At 31.5% G+C, this 20,553-nt stretch overlaps 1 protein-coding gene across 1 annotated transcript in view; it reads right to left on the bottom strand.

Annotated features, from left to right (window-relative positions):
* Positions 1-20,132, bottom strand: part of LOC145335089 (uncharacterized) — a 38,152-nt gene extending 18,020 nt beyond the window's left edge. The window contains exon 1 of the mRNA XM_080180798.1: positions 20,090-20,132. Within this exon, the coding sequence (XP_080036924.1) occupies positions 20,090-20,122 (33 nt within the window). The 5' untranslated portion in view covers positions 20,123-20,132. The remainder of the gene's footprint in view (positions 1-20,089) is intronic.
* Positions 20,133-20,553: the final 421 nt, after the last annotated feature.

Here is a 20,553-nt window from a genome sequence, read left to right as displayed (position 1 = left end):
AACATGGTGGTTTTGGCAGGTCTTTTTTAGATTTGGGACGGTTTTAGGCTATTTTTCTGCTTTTCCTACTCTATTAAATACTAAGCGTCGCTGATATTTATAATAGTAACCTCGGGTGATTGATTACCGACACCTAATTTCATTAGAACTATAAATAGTCGATTATTGATTTAATAGCCAGGAAGGGAGGGTACATTGGGCTGTTTATTACACTAGTCCCCAAAGTTTTCTTATTCGTTGTCTCAACAACTTTGGGGACTTTAATTGAATTAATTTTGATTGATTGGTTTATTTAGTTGAGTGTTAAGACGTTTCAACTACTTATTGTAATCTACAAAAAGGGTAATTTTGTGTATAATTATTGTGGATGTACATCAATATATTGGTCATTGACTTCACCCGTTAGCTCCCTGTATATCAGCAAAGAAGTTAAATACGCCAAAACGGTTGATATGTTGCAAATTATTGCTATTTAAAGTATATAAATGCGTAATGATGAATTATTTAAAGCGAAGCTTCTCTACAATTGGGAAATGTCCGTGCGTCCATAGTTGTTAGTCTTAATGAGAGAAAATTAGAATCATTGTAAGTTAACTATGTATTAATCATAAAAGCGTAGCAACTAAATAATCATTACCAGAAAATTTTACTACTATAAAAATTGTTTCAAAGATATCAAAGGACAATTGAAAAAAAATCTGTTTTTTCAATATAAAAGTGCTATACGTTTTTTCATATGTTCTCTTGACCGTTATGAATTTTGAGCTCGGGATTTCTTAATGTTGTCAACCTTGTTTCATGAATGAGCCACATCAATGGATATAGTAAACGTGGATATATTGACAAGAGAAAATTTATCGCCAATTTAGGTTGCTACAATGGTCTTTATTTATTAATTAGTTCGTTCATCCAGTAGGATGGGAGGCATTGGTGTAAACGGTTTGGATTGGGGGTATCGTTATCTTAACCAGCTGCGAGCATCATTTTATTTTAGTACATGAAAATCTGGTGCAACATCGATGTAATAATATATCGCTTGCAACAGCCATTGGAATGTGTGTTTTGCTAAATAAAAATTCATGAATAAGGGTGCCATCAAATTTTAAAGGAAAAAAATTTGTAAAAATATTAACCACAACCATTTGCCACCACCAAAAATTGAAATATGCTAAATTGCTAAATATGTGTATTTTTTTATATCATTCAAAAACGTAGCTCAAAATCAGATTAATTCTAAAAGAAATGGAAAAAGTCGGTTTCCCTGAAGTGCCAAGTCGAGCACATAAAAACCTACTACTCCCTATTTTAGAATTAATTGAAATGTGGGAGATGGTTTTTTCTTGTGCTATTTGTTTAATATATCAAAGTTAGGTTAGGTTATATTGGATACATGGTAGCCTTGCAGGGTAAGGGCGTCGCAGGTAAAGGCCCGGCAAGTTTGGTCCAACCCCCCTCCCCCTTGAAGGGCACGGTTTAGTCATAAATCAAAAAAACTAAAATCCTTATTCCAATTTTTAAAAAACAAATGGGTGGAGGCACTATAAGGAAAAGCACTCTCAACGTAAATTTTGCTACTATCTCATATAATGCAGTTTTATAAAAACTCTTTGAAGAATGAATGGCAGCTAAGAAAAACAAGATAGGGTTGGGTATTCAGGGACATACACAAGTTTTATATGAAAAACAAGACGGTTACAGTCAAAAATAGCGCGAAATTTTTTTTTTTGCGTGTTTGTGTGTGAACATGAATAACATCTATCGATCTATCTATCTATCAATGTATACATCTATCAATGTATACATCCATCAATCTATCCATCTATTTATGTATAATCCATCAATCTATCCATTTATCTATGTATAATTTTGTCAATCTATCCCTTTATCTATGTATACATATATCAATCTATCTATCTATTTATGTACACATCTATCAATCTATCCCTCTTTCTATGTATACATATATCAATCTATCCCTCTATTTATGTACACATCTATAAATCTATCCCTCTATCTATGTATACATCTATCAATCTATCCCTCTATCTATGTATACATCTATCAATCTATCCCTCTATCTATGTATACATCTATCAATCTATCCCTCTATCTATGTATACATCTATCAATCTATCCCTCTATCTATGTATACATCTATCAATCTATCCCTCTATCTATGTATAATCTATCAATCTATCCCTCTATCTATGTATACATCTATCTATCTATATATCTATCTATGTATACATCTATCAATCTATCCATTTATAAAAGTCCATAAAGCTATTTAACCAAAGATATATTATATGTTTATTATTAAAAGCGAAGCCAACATTTTCTACAATTAAGGGCTGGTACGTCTACATTAAGAATGCTAAATTTCATATTTATTTTGAAACGTCTGTACCCCTAGTAAATATGGGAGATAGGGCATTAAAATAGCCTTGAACCAGTCTGCGTATTGATTCCATTAAATGGAACACTAAATTGGTTAGCAAGATTTTAACTAACAAACAAAAACCTTACTACTTTATAATTTAGGATATCTTTGTTTTACTTGTTGAGTTTCTCTTTTCTGGATGTTGTCATTCTTGTTGATGTTTAAAAGCCCAGTGCCAAAACTTCATATTCCGGCTTGGGCATAAGAAAAGGTGCAAAGATATTCGGACAATGAAATTCCTTTTTTTGGGGGGAGGGGGGATATCAACAACTTGATGTAATCTATCTATCTGTCTCTATCTCTCTTTCTCTCTCATATCTATCTATCTATCTATCTATCTATCTATCTATCTATCTATCTATCTATCTATCTATCTATCTATCTATCTATCTATCTATCTATCTATCTATCTATCTATCTATCTATCTATCTATCTATCTATCTATCTATCTATCTATCTATCTATCTCTCTCTCTCTATCCATCCATCCATCCATCCATCCATCCATCCATCCATCCATCCATCCATCCATCCATCCATCCATCCATCCATCCATCCATCCATCCATCCATCCATCCATCCATCCATCCATCCATCCATCCATCCATCCATCCATCCATCCATCCATCCATCCATCCATCCATCCATCTATCTATCTATCTATCTATCTATCCATCTATTTATCTATCTATATATCTATCTATCTATCTATCTATCTATCTTTCTTCATATCTATCTATCTTTCTTCATATCTATCTATCTTTCTTCATATCTATCTATCTCTTAATACTAAAAAGTCCAAAATTACCTACCTATAAAAATGCATGTTGAAAAATGAATAAAAGATGGTTCTATACCCCCCTCAAAGAGGACTCAATATTATAAAAAATAATTTAAACAATCATAATGAAGTTCAAACTAAGTAAAATGACTTTGAATTCCTTGTTTATTGAGAGATTTTAAAAAATATTTGATAAAAATTATCTAGGTCTAAATAAGATATGTTAAACAATATCTAATCCAAAATAAACAATTAAATATTAGTCCCAACTAATTTACTAATAATCAAAAATGCCAATTTTAGTGTATAATACTTTATAATATATATGTTTAATACTGTAATCTAATACTATTGTACACTTTTTATGGCCAAAATTGTCTTTTTTATTTACATATATCCTTTTTAAGAATATCTATCAAAGAAAAGCTAAAAAGATGCATTAAACGCTTAAAATTGTAGATATCCTATTTCGCCGCCAACTATCTATCTTTCTATCTGATTATATATCTTTCTATCTATATAATCTATCATTCCAAGAAAAAAATGGAAAAAGGAGATTCACTTAAAATGCAGATTGCAGATGTATAGTTTTACCAAATTTGGAAGCAAAAAAAGGTATAATAGCATGTCAAAAATCAATTAAAGCCGAACCTAACCTTAATCTTAAAATTATGTTAAGTTTTTTTGGGACAGGGCAGCCCAAAAAGTTAAGGGCTACTATGGTTAGAAATTAGGCATAAAAAGTCTATACCACCCCTTACTTTCAATTTATGATACATATAAGAAGGTTCTTTTTAAAATTGTCCTAGGATTCACCATTTAAAACAATAAAGCACTTCACCTAATCGTTATAAGAATCCTTGTGCAAAATTTTTAAAACCATAAGGCAATTCTAACAAGCAGAACCTAAATATAGGGTAGCTGCACTAAAAATAAGATATCTTAATAAATGATTTATCAAAATGGTTTATGGGCTACTGTATAAGTACCGGCCTAGTAAAGAAAAAACAATAAATCAGAGGGAAAAGTATACAAGGAAAATATTATCCAAATGCAGTTTATTAATAACCCATCTCGGCTAGAAATCTGTTTCATGTCCGCTGAACCGACGCGAAAAAAGGATGCTCTTGTATAAATTATAAATAAAAATCATTTAATTAATTTGGCACTTTTCAGGGCCATCTGCAGGGGTTGAATTTGGAAAAAATACTCCCTATCAATTAATTACGCTTTGGGGGAGAGCACCACATACATACGGACCAAGTTAGGTATAGAATTATAGAGTATCTTCTATACATTAAGAAAAAGCATTCATGATTTGTAAAGCCTGGTTTCTAAATGGAGGGTGCGGCATTTACAATATCGGGGTTACTGCCAATCCTTATACAAAAGTAACAGTATGTCTGTGTTTCTGTCTGTAGCTTAAGATCTCACTAACTACTTATCAGTAAATCCTCATATAGCCTTGTAGAAAATCTTTATGATCCTTACTTTTGAAATTTCAAGATGCTGGCCGTTCTAGAGGATTTAACTGTCCTTGGTCATCTATAATACAAAGTAGAACGATGTCTGTCCGTCTGTCTGTACGTCTGAAGCTTAAGATCTCAGTAACCGCTAAACCGATTAGGCTCTACTCTTCAGGGAATATACTTACTGGTCCTGTGGTGGTTTTAAGCTATTTTCTTGGGGGGTTGGGACACCCCCAACCTCCCGAAAATGACCTTAGCTTCCCCCCCCAAAAAAATTGTTTTTAGGCAGTTACTTCACATAAATTGGCAGCACCAGAATTTTTTAATTTTTAAAAGTTTTTTTTTTTAAATTACCTATTGGGGCAAAGCTCCAAGAGGCTAGGGGCGAAGCCACTAGTAGTTTAAATAGCACAATGAAAGAAAACTGAGCATGTGTCGTGAGTGGTGAATGCAAGATTTAAGTTGACATACAATTTCAATGTTGTCAAAAGAGAGAAGGCCCAAAAGTTAATGAGTTGCACCTCTAAATATTATTGTCATCTAACAAGAGAAACCATGGGGTAACTTTATTTATCATAATTGTGAAATAGGTTGTTTTATCGTCTGTTGTCAAATCCTTAAAAAACTATGGTTTATATCAAAAAACTCTGTAAACGCTACTAATTGGGCTAAATTGATATTATGTTGATATAATTACAGCAGAAAAGACTGACATGGCCTGTATGTATCTTTTACGGCATTATCCCTCAAAGTGCCTTATCAAACAGAGAACTCCCCCTATTATTTTTGTTTGATTGTTTATTACAGGTTAGGTTAGGTTATATTGGGGACTAGGTAACTATGTATGATTTGGACCCCACAGGGGTTAGACGTAAAAAAATGCCACCCGTTATCTCCAAATTATTTGTAAAAATCAAAATAAGCAGGGGAATTGAGTGCTCCAAGGCACTTAGAGGGGAATCAACTCTTTTATTAACATGATTCAAACATAAAAAGGCCGTTTAACATCTACCTACGCAGTAAGTCAAATAGTCATACATGCCAGGGATTAAAAGGGGAAAGACAACGGCCAATAAATAAATGTACATCCTCTTATCATGATACACAAAATTACCCCTTCTGTAGATTGCAATTAGTGGTTGAAACGTTTGGACCCTCAATTAAATGAACCAATCAATCAAAACTTAATAAAACTTAATAAGAAAACGTTATCATAAGACTTTAGGGACTAGTGTATTAAAATGCCCAATGTCCCCTCCCTCCCTGACATTTGAGTCAGATAGATTTCTTCAGAATTGAACTATAAATATTTCTGTGCTTTACAAATACTTTTCATTTCGGGGAATCGGGAACATAAACCAAAAATTTGTAAAGCCTTAATAAGTACAAAACTTTAAAGTAACAATGATGACAACATTTAAGAAAGAGAAGCTCTAAAGCGGTCGGACAAACAAACCTTAAATTGTTGAGCGTAACAAAAAAATTAGCCAATGAGAGGCCATTATAAATTTTACCATTGGTCAATAACGGCCTCTCATTGGCTACTTTTTTTTTGTTACGTCGTAATCAGTCAGACACTATTACTGTGTTCTTTAATTTAAGGACATACTTACATATTTCGGATTTTAGATATGCTTTGCTTTTAACATTGTACTTTGTTGTCCAAGGATTCAGTATTGAAAAAGTCAGGTTGATAGAATAAAAATATCGTATGAAGAATTATTTTAAATGGACGTACAGATATTCTGGTAACGGTTATAGAGTTGCTACGCTTTCTAAATCGTACCCAACTACTACAGGGACCACCATGCCAAGTTTTATACAACAACTCTAAAATGCTCAAATCAACGAAAAAGCTATCCCGACCTTAATTATAAAAAAGCTGTGCTTTTAAAAATCAAGCTTAAAAACGTTTGCAATAAGAAAAACTGAAATAAAATTTCTATTTTGTCTGTAGCTCTCACAGACTTGATATGACAATTTTGGAATTTTAATGATATACATCATGCGAGATATTAACAAGGATGCGCAGTTATTTGTTTTACGGGGCGTAGCTTTTAGTTTAAACATTTCTTTTTTATATTGGTTACTGTAGATATGATTATGCACAATCCTATTTTATAGCTCTAGCTGATAAAACTAGTATTAATTTTATGATTTTTATTTCAATATTCCTGGAAAATTGTCAGTAATACGATGCTATACATGATTTTTTTCTGTATGGTTGTGAACAGGTTCTTATTCAGGGGATATCAATCGGTTTTGAAGCTATATTTTTTTTTCTAGAGCTTAAAATTTTTGTCTAAAATTGATTGATTTCTCAATTTTAAGGAAGCTTCTTATTGTTCCCGGATTGAGGATAGGTTATTTCAGTTGAAGATTTTAGTCCAGAGATTGTATTAGGCTAGAGTTCTACCATGTAAAATATGATAAAAACGCCCCGGGATCTATGTAAAGCTACCCTAAAATGAAGATCTGAAGCGGAAAAATGGTTATTGAGTCTTTACTACTTTTTCAATGGGATGTTTAACACACGTTATGTGTGTAAACATAACCAGATGAAAAAACTAATTCAAATAGGATTTAAAATGATTAAAAATAATTATAGAGTTGCTTCGCGCATAAAGTTAATAATAGCATGTGACTCACTGGAGAATTCAGATGAACGGAATTTAAATTTCCGAATGTGTACACAGTTCCCACGGTGTTTCCTCAACCTATCTCAATATTTACTACAAGCTAAAAAAGCTTCAAACTTCCTAAAAATTTTAAAGGTATAATGTAGTTTAGGAAGTTTGAATTTTTTTAGCTAGTAGTAAATATTGAGATAGGATATGGAAACACCGAGGAAACTGTGTACACATTAGGAAATTAAAATTCAGTTCATCTGAATTCAATCTATGAATGGAAGTGGTGTGCATCAATTTCCGCAAGCCGTTTGGATTTTCATAGCATAGCTAATCTAGCAGATCTAAAATAGCCCGTTCGTATGCTAAGGCATTTATATTTTTTGAACAATTTTTCATGGAAGGATGGATGTATCATCCTCCAAAATAGTTAAAAACCCTTCAATAAATCTATTGGAATCTTTACTGTAAAGGAGAACCCTTTGCAAGATCCTTTGGTACAGACAGACAAACATCCTGTTACTTCTATAAAAGGATGATACCTTAGAATATAAGAGCATCCCAAATTTAAGGGGATTCGATATATATATTTTTTTTAATAACAAAAAAAGATTTTATATAAAGAAAAAAAGATGATAATAAGATATTATTACAAACAGACAGACATGCTGTTTTATTAAGGTTTAACGCTATTCCTATAATGTCTAAATTACTGTAGTTTTTCAAAGCTGCATGATAGCTGCACATATGTCTGTGTTGTGTATATTTGTTAATCATGTGAAATTGATATAACACCATAATAGAAATTACGTTTCTCCTTCATTCAATTGTGATTACCATAAAAACTTGGTGTACCTCCCCTTCCCGCCAATAAATTGATGTAATCCCCAATGATAATACACAAAATTACACGTCTATAGATTAAAAATAATGGTTGAAACGTTCGGACACACAACTTGATGAACCAACCAAGTCCATAAAGATGTAAGCCAATGAATGAGAAAATGCTATCATAAAACTTTGGAGACTAGTATAATAAACAGCGAACCTAGTAATAGTGTCTAACTTTTTATCTTTGTGACGTAACAAAAAACGAAAGATGAGAGGGGAGGTGGGAAAGGAAACCCCTAAAAAAGAGATGGATTTTTGTTACGTCACAAAGATAAAAAGTTAGACACTATTACTAGGTTCATAAACAGCCTAATGTCCCCTCCCTCCCTACGTAAAGCAATATATCAAAAAGTTTCATATTTCATTACAATATAATAGATTTAGTGGGAATGATAGCACACCTGAAAAGTCGAATTGAATCTTTCAAATGTTAATTTTAGAAATAAATCAAAGTGTCTCCTTAATCGTTAATAGAAAGTTTATAGTAACTTATATCACATATGGGGCACCTAACACCATTTATCCCCACCCCCTCCTAATCCTACTGTTAAAAACCTTCAGTAACCTAACCTAACAAAAGAATAAAAATAAGACAATAAACGATGAATTAATGTACATTTTGTATTAAAAATTATTGGTTGGAAGTTTTGGCCACTAAAGTTTAAAACAAACCTATCAAGATTTAATTAATAGGCTAAAACCTTCCTAGGTCCATTACTAAACTTTCCTGAAAATAGTGTACGAATCGATCCAGCCTTTTACGATCTTTACGGACATTAAATACAAAACTTATAACTTTAAAGGAAATAATTGAAAAATATAGATTTTAAACTTTTTAAAAGATAACTTTTTGTATGATATAATGTATTCATCTTATGTTTAAAATAATGATTCCTAGGACAACAAAGTCCAATATTATAATATTTGTAATTGAATCCTAAAAAAGAAAGTATGTTCTTATACAGTATCCTGTATTTAGAATTTTGAAACATATTTATGTATAATTTTGTTAAGACTTACAATTTATAAGCTGCTTATTAAGTTTTGACACTCTACACGAGTTATTGATCGTTTGTCTTTCCTTCTGGTTTTAGAGCTTCGCTTATTTTGGATGTTGTCATCCTGGTTTCAAAATTATGAACATGACAAATTAAAGTCTTTTTGTTTTGTTGAGAATATCAAATTATCAATTTCTAATTTTCTTCCCATGTCACATGAAACATTAAGAGAAACAGAAACATTTTTCCAGTATGGCTTCGTAACCGATTAATATCCTCTGGATTAGAACAGATTATTTGTCATACTGAAAAATCATGTATTGTATCATATTATAGACAATTTTCTATGAATAGTAAAATGAAAAATCATAAGATTATTGCCAGTTTTGTTCGACCGGGCCTTCCGCCCCTAGGGACTAACAAAACCGGAATTAATCTTATAACTAATCGTTTTCCTATCCGCGGAAAGCTGTCTGTAATACGATGCGATAAATAACTATTATGAGAAAATTATACACACTAGTTTTAAGAATTTATGTAAAACTTATCAATATTAACTTAAAAGTCATTAGTAAAAGTAAATTACAAAATGTATTACATAAAAAATATTCATAGATAAAAAAATTTCAATTTCAAATTCAAATGCTACTATGTGTTATACCCAAAAAAAATATAGCCTAAAACATTCCATTAGACCCTTGGTTAATTATTAATATACTATCAGATTCGCCCCAAGAGGTGGATTTTTTTGGGGGGGGGGCGGGGGGTGTCCCAAGAAAATAGCCTCAACCACAACAGGACCTGAAGGTATATTTCCTGAAGAGTAGAACCCAATCGGTTCAGCAATTATCGAGATCTTCAGTTTCAGACAGACAGACGGACAGACAGACATCGTTCTACTTTGTATTACAGACTATCCGTTTTAAAGATAATAAAGGACAAACAAATTATTAAAAAGGTAAAACAAAAGGTTGTTAAGTTGTAGAAACGTCTTTTTGTGAAATATTTATCAAAGATTCTTAAAATGATTATTTTCAATTCAATATGACATTATCACAATGGACCTTTAGGGATAAGACAATGAATGATAAAATGATGTACATTGTCATAATAATGAACTCGTCTTATAGATTAAAATCATTGATTAAGAAGTTTGGACACTCCTAGTTTAGCCAACCAATCAAGCTTTGAAAAAAGTAAATTTCAGGCCAACGATTATTTGTTTATGTTTTTATGTCTGACCATCTGACTTGTTGAGTTTTAGTTTTATGGATGTTGTCATCCTTGTTTTTTAAAATTACATCTATTAGTTGTCAGTTTTTTAATACATTTTCTTATTTCTTTGTTTAAAACTTTGGCTATTTCTTGGAAATTTTGATTTGTTAGTTCATTGACTACCAGTGTATAATTATCAATAGTTTTATTTAAAGAAGGGATAATTTTACTTATCATAATTGGGAATATAAATCCATTTATTGCCAAATGTCCTATCCCATAAGTTCCTTGATCAAACGCGGAAAATGAACAATCGTATTAACCCTTTCTTACATTATGGCTATTAAAATAGCCTGGGTCGAGAGAAAATTTTTCTTACAGCAAAGTGTACACTTAATATCACATTTTTAATGTTTTTAACAATGTGAGTATTGGCCCATGTGTTAATTACTCATATGTATGAGCTCAGCTGTGAAGGGAAAATTTACAGTCTTTCATGTGGTCTGAAGAAGGCAAGGTGTAAAATTGTGATTTCACCCAACTTGAAAAAAAAGCTTAAAAAAGTGATAAAAATACATAATAGTGAATTGTCAATACAATAAACATAATCATAACTAGATGCTCTTTATGTGTATAGATTTGTTTTTTTTTTATACAGTGAATACTTTTTTAGTTATATCTATTCAAACACAAATTTTCACAAAAATAGCCATTAATGGAGAACACACTTTTTCCCTTACCACTTTATTAGCCACTTATGTAAATACTGCTAGTGAATTTTTAGTGTTTGATAATGCATTTTTATTCTGTTTTCACTTATTTCAAAAAAATCCAAGACCTGTGAATTGGCAATTGCCTCTAATATATGTATAAAGCTTAAAAAAACATATTCATGTAATAAAAAGTATGATTTTGAAAAAAAGTTTGCCTGAAAAAAAATTGAGTTTTTTTGTGATTTGACCAACTTTTTTCAAATGGGGAAAAACCGGTCAAATAATTGTCTGATTTGCATGCGTCTAGTACTGTTAGAAAGCTTATGACCTAACCTTTTATTCATAGTTTTAAATATTGATAAAAATTATTTTAAGGGGGTGAAGCATCCCCCCAAAGTCAAATGACCAGAGTGGGGTAATTTCGGTCTATGCCACCCACCTCTCTTTAGACCGATTTTTGACCAACTTCTAGTTGCAAGATCTTAATGGGACCAAGACAGACATCAACCTCAATGCCATAGGTGTAATTAGCAACGAAAATATTTTGTAAAAAGTTATTGGAAGTTTGTTTTTTTAGGAAGAAGAAAAAAATTAACCGAAATTCCCCCTATTAAGCATTTACATAAGTGGCTATTTTTTTGGCTAAAAAGTGATACCAAAAAGCATAGTTCTCCATATCGGCTATTAAAGTAGCCAGCTGGTTCTGGTTCCCTGGTTGAGGTAGGAAATTTTTAAAACCATTTTTGAAATGCTTATGCCTTGTATGTTAAGGTCCTAAAATATGCACAATGTATCTCAAAGCACAAAAAACTATATAAGAAGGGGTTAACATCTGATGTTGAGAAAATCAGGGAACTAAAGGGATAAGACAATAGCCGATAAATAATAAATGTACATCCCCGATGGAGATACACAAAATTACCCCTTTTGTACATTACAGTTAGTGGTTGAAATGTTTGGACACTCAACTTATCAACTAATCAAAATTAAATAAAAGTCCCCAAATATTTTAAGCCAACGAATAAGAAAGCGTTATCATAAAATTTTCTGGACTAATGTAATGAACAGATCATTGTCCCCTCGCTCCCTGTCATAAAATTGACAACTAGTTCATTTATATTACACGTTGTTTTTCTTAAAGCGAAGCATTTCTACTTTCAGAGTCGGTTTGTCCGTACGTCCGTTCATTAAGTAGGTCTTAGTAAGTTAAAACTTTAGAAGATGGTTGCTGTAACTGCTTGACATAAGTGTAGCAACTCCAAATAATCATTAAAAGAAAGTTATTTTATTCGATGAAATTATCTTATTATAAAGATTCTTGAAATGGCGATTTCTAGAAAAATTAAACACCCAGTTTTGAATAAGTTTTACTACATATCTATATATTTACATTTTATATTTTTGTTCTGGTTTGAAATAAAATATCTTTAATACTAAAAGTGTTTTCACTTTATTTTTATTCATGTTCCTTTGTCCATATGATTTGTTGAGCTTCGCTTTTATGAATGTTGTCATCCTTGGTTCATTTATATATTACTCTTTACTCTTTGTTTTGTTGAAAAATTACAATCATATCTCATGAAAAGTCAGGGATCTGAAGGGATAAGACAAATGCCTATAAAATGATGATACACAAAATTACCCCTTATGTTATAATCAGTGGTTGAAATGTATGCGCACTTAACTTTAACTTAATGAGCCAACCAATTAAAATTAAAGTCCCCAAAGTTGTTAAGCCAACGAATAAGAAAACTTTATTAATAAACTTTGGGGACTAGTGTAATAAACAGCCCATTGTCCCGTCTCTCATAAGTGTAGCACCTCTATAATCTTATTTATATTTAAGTTGTCTAAGATATGTTTTATAGTTTTCTTTAAAAAAAAATTATTTGTGGTCCAGCCAGATCCAATAAGAGGAAAACTGCCTGATTTTTAAATGATTTTCTGTAGTACTTTAATAGACACTGTTAACCTTGTTTTTTTAATGAATTTCAAGTGTCAATTGTTCATTATTTTAACAACAATATTTTTCTTTGCATTTTTTTTTATTGTTTTCATAATTTTTATACATGTTAGATTTTCTCCTTTCTATTTAATGAGCAAAATAAGGAGGAGTAAAACTGTGTATTATACTGGTACCCAAAGTTTATGACTGACAAACTCTGAGTACTTTTATCAAATCTTGTTTGGTAGGTGTAAAATAGTTGTGTTAAAATTTTGCCTTTTTATATTTTTCTAAAGAAGGGATTATTTTGTTACGCCTAATTGTGGTTGTACATCAATTTAAAGTTTATTGTCTTATCCCTTAAGATCCCTGCATTAGAGACAATGCAATTTAATTAAGTCCAACCATCCCTTGATTTTAGGGGCGCAGCAGCTAGTTATTTATAGAGCTCTTAATGCGAGGCATTCATGCCCCAAAAATAGATTTATCTTATCGCGCACAGGAATGCGCACAATCTATAACCCCATGAATACTTTTGCGCGCGTGAGTCTGTCTTTGTGCGTCGCTACTCTATCAAATTGTTTGTCTGTGCACATTTTGCGTACTTCATCTAGATCAGGCATTTTTATCGACTATATATTAATAAGTGCAATTGTTTTATGCTGTTTATCTTAATAGTAATATTTATAACTCACATCCTACTATATAAAGCAATAAGCTTTTTTTGGCTGTACCGAAGAATCTCGCTAACCACTGAACCAATATGGTCCTCTTTACAGTGATGCTTTTTATATGGCCTGACATGGTTTTAGGCTATTTTTTATAAATAAGTCTAGGTATGGTTTTAGGCTAATCTTATGCTCTTCCATATATCTTCAAATTAAGAGCCCCTAGATGCTAGGGGTGCAATATATTTTAGGATCTACTATATAATATTTTTAGTATATCTAGATCTAGTGAAGGAAAAATATGTCCATTTTAAGATAGAAATTTTGTCGCTTCTTTTATTGAAATGAATCATATGTGACTAAATAAACAGAAAAATTGCTCGAAATTCCTATTTTAGTTGAACATATAATTGTGTCTGACAGAGCATCTAGGTCAATAAATCTAATAAATCTGTGCTCTATGCATAGATGCCTTTGGACGGGTTAATATGCATTGCTGCACAAAATTTTTTTTTCTTTAAATTTGGAATAAGCTTAATAGATTCTTTCAAAAAGTTCTAGAATTAGAAAAATCACGCAGATAGACATCCTGCTAATTTTATATAAAGATTAATTTAATTTGCTATTTTTTTCTGTTAGAAAATGCGCGAAAATGTATGAACACCTGCTGTCGTAGCAATGCATCATGACTTTTCTATTTAAAAGGTTAGAAATCTACTTCCTCATTCAGTCGGGTTCACCCATGGATACAGGAATATGTCAATAAACAAGGATGTCAACAACAAAGTAGAGTTTCAGAACTGAATAATCAGAATATGAATGTATAAAACCAAAATAAATTTGTAAGTAAATTTGTTAATAAACTTTTTAAATGCAAGATTTTACTTGAGGACATACTAACATCTTTAGAACTACTACAAAAATCACTAAGCAAAGTTTGAAATCGATAGGACAACTGTAACATGCCTATTTTAACGAAAAAAGCTATCCGTTCCGATCGTACGGACGGAAGAAGGACTGGTCCTAATTATAGAAAAAAATGTCAATACCGTAAGATCAAGCTAACTAGAATTTTTGTTCAAAAGAAAAACTTTTTTATACTAAATGCATTATCCTTATACATGAATACCAATTAGCTTCTTTTATAACCAGGGAAGGTTTTTGACTATTTTGGGGGAGTTTACCCCCACCCTATCAAGAGAAATAGCACCCATTTTTTTCTTTTTAAAACTAAAATCAAAAGTGATGGGTTGACTATACCTCCCCTGTTTCCTCAAGTGCCCCTAGAGAGGCCTCTAGGGGGCGTATCCGCCAGTTAGAAGCTCAAAGAAAAATAATAGGAAGTTATTAAATAAACTAGAAACACGCGCTAACAATACATGATTTTAAAAATATTAGTATTCAAACTCAGAACTTGTTAATTGCAGTTGCTAATATATTGCCTTGTCATTTATGTCTATATATCAGAGATCTGAAAGGATAAGACAATGGACGATAAATTAGTATACAGCCCCTTCCCAATGTCTGAAAAGCAAATTTACAGCCTTTTTCTTGGTTTCTTTATGATTTAATTGTCCTTTTCATGCTTGAAATGGTGATTCTTAAGATGAATATAAACAATTTTATAAGCATATAACACCTAATTATTTACGTGGATATCATGCATTTTGAGTAATTTTACTTCGCTTGCATTGATGTTGTCATCCATGTTTTATTAAATCTTAACCAAATTTTTAAATTTAAAAAGTAATATTATTTTAAAATTGTAATAAAAAACAAAAAGATATTCTTAACCCTATCTTTATTACATGATCTCGCATATCATTAAAACAAGGATGACAACATCCATAAAAGCGAAGCACTGAAACGGTAGGACAAACGGACATTAACACTTGTATAATATCTGAACTGAAAAATCAGAACATAAATGTATAAATGTCGAATCAAAATTGTAGGTAAATATGTTGAAAAACTGCTTAAAAACAGGATAATGTTTATGGACATACTTACATTTTTGGACTTGATTATAGAGTTGCTTCGCTTATAATACTGTTCTTTGTTGTCCCAGGAATCAATATACCAAAAATCAGATCAAACGGATAATTAAAACACTTGAAAATTTGTTGTTAAAAAAGTAGAAAAATCAACATGTTTAATATGGACGTACGGACATTCTGGTAATGATTATAGAGTTGCTACGCTTTCTTAATCGTACCCAACTACTACAGGAATCATCATGCAAAGTTTGAAATCGATAGGACAATTCTAACATGCCTAAATTAACGAATAAAAGCTATCTATCTCGGACGGACGGACGTACGGACGGACCGACGTACGGACGGACGTACGGACCGACCCTAATTATAGAAAAGCTTCGCTTTTAAAAATAAAAAACTGTTACAAAAATATTTAAATTCATAGATTTAAATACAATAAAAGAAAACAGATACAAAACACTAATTTATGCTATTTTCAATGCAGATTAACGAGGATGGAAAAAACAATTGATTGCAGGATAGTTTCAGGCAATTTTATTTTTTGTTGTCTATGGTTGGTTTTAGGTTAATTTTTTTTTCACTTCCTACCCAGGGAGGGATGGTACATGGGGCTGTTTATTACACTAGTCCCCAAAGTTTCATAATAACGTTTTCCTTTGGAATTTTATTGTAATGATTAGTTGTTTCATTTAGTTGATGTTTCAACCCCTAATCATAATCTAAAGAAGGGGTAATTTTGTGTATCATTATTGGGGATGTAAATAAATGTTTCGGCCATTGTCTTTTCCCTTCAGAATAAAAAAACTCTTGATGCTAAGGGCGCAGCCCCTTGTATTTTAAATGTATGTACGTGATAAAATATAAATTAAAAACAAAAACAAACTAGAACAAAACATGTTAATTTTAAAATGTAATGATTTAATGATTTTAAACTTTTTAAAGAATGCAATCAAAATCAGGGACCTAAATGGAAAAGTCAATGACAGACAAATTGATGTACTTCCCCAATGATAATACACAAAATTACCCCTTCTATAAATTATAATTAGTGGTTTAAGTGTTTGGACACTTAACTTAATAACTCAAACAACCAAAATTCAATTAAACCCCCCAACAGACAGAAAGACGTCTTTCTACTTTGTATTATAGATATGTAAATGTTTTAATTTAAAAGATTTTGAAATGGTTGGTTTTATATGGAACAAAATTCCTTACGCACTCGACCTTTTTTAGATCTAAATCTTTCACGCCTTGCTCACTCATTTACACATACACACACACAAGCTCCACAGAAATAAAGAGATTACATAATTAGAAAAAAATATTTTAAATTGAATATTTAAAACGCAGCTTCTATAAAACAAGTTTTTATACGTATAGCCACTTTTGCAAAGTCTATTTTGAAGATAGGTTTTATAAATCTTCTTTTAGATATCTAGCCCTGCCTCCCCCCCCCCCCAAAAAAAAAAAATATTTTAAAACGAGTATCTATATTCCCTAAGGAGAAAAGCCCAATTTTATCAGCGGTTACCGAGATCTTAAGCTTCAGAAAGACATACAGATCGGAATACAGAACTACAGATAGACAATCAAACAGATAGACTGACAGACAGACAAATAGAAAGACAGAAAATAAGACAGACTGACAGGCGGACGGACTGGCAGCCAGACAGATGGAAGGAGAGACAGACGGACGGACGAACAGACAGACAGAACGACAAACAGACATGCATAAAGTCAGACAGACAGAAAATAAGACAGAGGGACAGAAAGACAGACAGTAAGACAGACAGACAGGCGAACAGACAGAACGACATTCAGACGGAAGGACGGACAAATATTGTTCTATTTTGAATCATAGAGGATAATCTTGAAATTTTAAAGATATTTGGTATTGATAATACTTTATATTCCTGAAAGCGCACATTTACAATAAAACATATAATTACGCCCTCTCGCCAACTCATTAAAAATTCATATAAATGAATTCCAGATGTCTCTTTTTGCATATTATAGTAAGGGTTATAAGGAAAAACTATTTTGCATGTAATTTTTCCTGTAATATAAGATAGATATATGGATAGATGCATAGCAAGAGTCAAGACCGACAGATAGATAGATAGATCTCGCCAAATAACAAAGAATCATATCAGAGTAACGGCAAGAAAGAAAAACTATTTTGCAATAATTTTTCTCGTATTCATTCGAATCCGGTGGATAGGAACCGGTTCTCATCCATACGAAAAAACTATATCATCGTATTATATCCAGTTTTCTACGAATATAGAAATGTACAATCATAAGATTAAAACTAGTTTCTTTAGCCGGTGCCTTCGGCACCGTGGGCAAAACTAGTTTTAATCTTATAATTGTACATTCTATATCCGCGGAAAGCCGTTTATAATACGATGAAAGAAATAACTATTCCTGTATAAAAATCATATAAATGAATTCCGGGTGTCTTTTATAGTAAGGGTTAAAAAAATAAAACCGTAAATCTTTCTTTGATATAAAGTAGTAATGTGTTTTCTGTCTATTAAGATCTAGCTAAAACCTGTATCGAAAGAGTTCTCAATTTCAAGAGAGTTTTATTTTGGTCCCAGAAATATAACCTACCACCAACCCTCAAAAAAATATAATTAACTTTTGCTTATCTGTTTTGAATATTTATTAGATATGCCTTAAACATAGACAGATAGATAGATAGATATATATATATAGATTAGATAGATAGATAGATAGATAGATAGATAGATAGATAGATAGATAGATAGATAGATAGATAGATAGATAGATAGATAGATAGATAGATAGATAGATAGATAGATAGATAGATAGATAGATAGATAGATAGATAGATAGATAGATAGATAGATAGATAGATAGATAGATATATAGATAGATAGATAGATAGATAGATAGATAGATAGATAGATAGATAGATAGATAGATAGATAGATAGATAGATAGATAGATAGATAGATAGATAGATAGATAGATAGATAGATAGATAGATAGATAGATAGATATATAGATAGATAGATAGATAGATAGATAGATAGATAGATAGATAGATAGATAGATAGATAGATAGATAGATAGATAGATAGATAGATAGATAGATAGATAGAACGAAGGTTTGGAATGTGACATTCTTGTAGCCCGTTATGGAACCAACCAAACACAAAAATAAGATCGTGAGAAAAAACCAAGAATAAATGGATACAAATTATAGTTATTTATCGCATCGTATTATAGACAGCTTTTCGAGAGATATAAAAATGAACTTATAAGATTTAACCAGTTTTATTAACCCTGAGAGGCCTGGATAATAAAATTCCTTTAATTGATTTTCTTATTGATACCAATTACATCATGTGTCCTGCTTGAATTATTTCTGGCAAATAAGTTTTTTTTGTAATTTCACTTTAACTTACATCTTGACCAACGAACCCCTAATAAAACTTCCCTAAAAATTCTAGTCCCAATGGGGCTCTAACCAATCATAGACCTATCCATAAGACCATTTCTTTACCAAGTCAAAACTAGATAAACACCAAATATTTTTTTGATTTTTTATTTTCTAACCAATCTCATTAACCCTAAAAAAAATCTACAAGTGAAAAAGTGGAAGAAATACTTTTAAGGATATAGATTTGATATTTATAACTTTATATAATATATATGTATTTCCATAACAAGTGTTGCAAGTAAGGAAGCGGCTTCACCCCCCCCCCCCCCCTAAAAATAATTGTATTGTTCCAAGGTAGGTTTTAAGCTATTTAAAAAGGTGTAGATATCTCCCGAATAGTTATAAGAGATCTCTGCTAAAACATATGGAAGATTGACGAACTGCCAAACCCTAGTTATAGAGTAGCTGCGCTAATAAAACTGAAATACGGAAGGGTTGAGACGACAATATTTTATTGTCTAAATTAAGATTTGTTAATGACCAATTCTTTAATAGGTTATAAAATATAATTTATGATACTCCAGTTAAAATAATTAGGCTGCAATTAACCAGCATATGTCAACAAATGACAGAGATTAAAACGGATAAGACAATGGCCGATAAATAGATGTACATCCCCAATAATGGTAAATAAAATTACCCCCTTTGTAGATTAAGATTATTGGTTGAAACGTTCTTAAATATTACTTCAAATTAGAAGTGTAACAGTTGGACCGATATGGCTTATACAGGGTTAATATATTTTCGGAGAGGAAAAATATTTTTCTACTTTTTCGTCTAAAATTTTAAGGTGTCCATAAAGTTTTCTAGGGAAAAATCCATCATAATAGCAAGAAATAAGTAACTAGAAGCACAAAGAATGCAAATGCTAACCTGTTCAGAATCTAACTGTAATGTTGGGTCCATTTTTATTTTTGCTTCTGAAAAGAAAGATATTAATTGATTTAAATCCCCAATGATGATACAAAAATTACCCCTTCTGTAGATTAAAATTAGTAGTTGAAACGTTCGAACACTCACCTTAATAAGCTACCATAAGAAAACATTTTTATAAAACTTTGAGGACTAGTGTAATAATTAGCCCATTGTCCCCTCTCTCTCTGTTTGTTTTGGTCTTTTAGGGTCTGTATAACCACTACATAACCAAATCAGTTCTCTATTTTAGTCTTGGGAGGGTTTAGACCTATTAAGTGCCCTGGATGTTAGGGGCAAAACCGACAGTCCTAAAATATCAAGTAACTAGCGGCTACGCTCCTAGATACCTAAAAAAATTGTGATTTCTCTTGGGAGGGTATATAGTGGTATCCTCCTCCCCCAAAATAGCTATAAATCTTCTC

Source organism: Acartia tonsa, chromosome 13 (assembly GCF_053477335.1).
Source record: "Acartia tonsa isolate MP-2025a chromosome 13, ASM5347733v1, whole genome shotgun sequence".
NCBI classification, from domain to species: Eukaryota; Metazoa; Arthropoda; class Copepoda; order Calanoida; family Acartiidae; genus Acartia; species Acartia tonsa.
The sequence above is the reverse complement of the archived record's forward strand: the minus strand, read 5'-3'. Positions and strand labels throughout refer to the sequence as shown.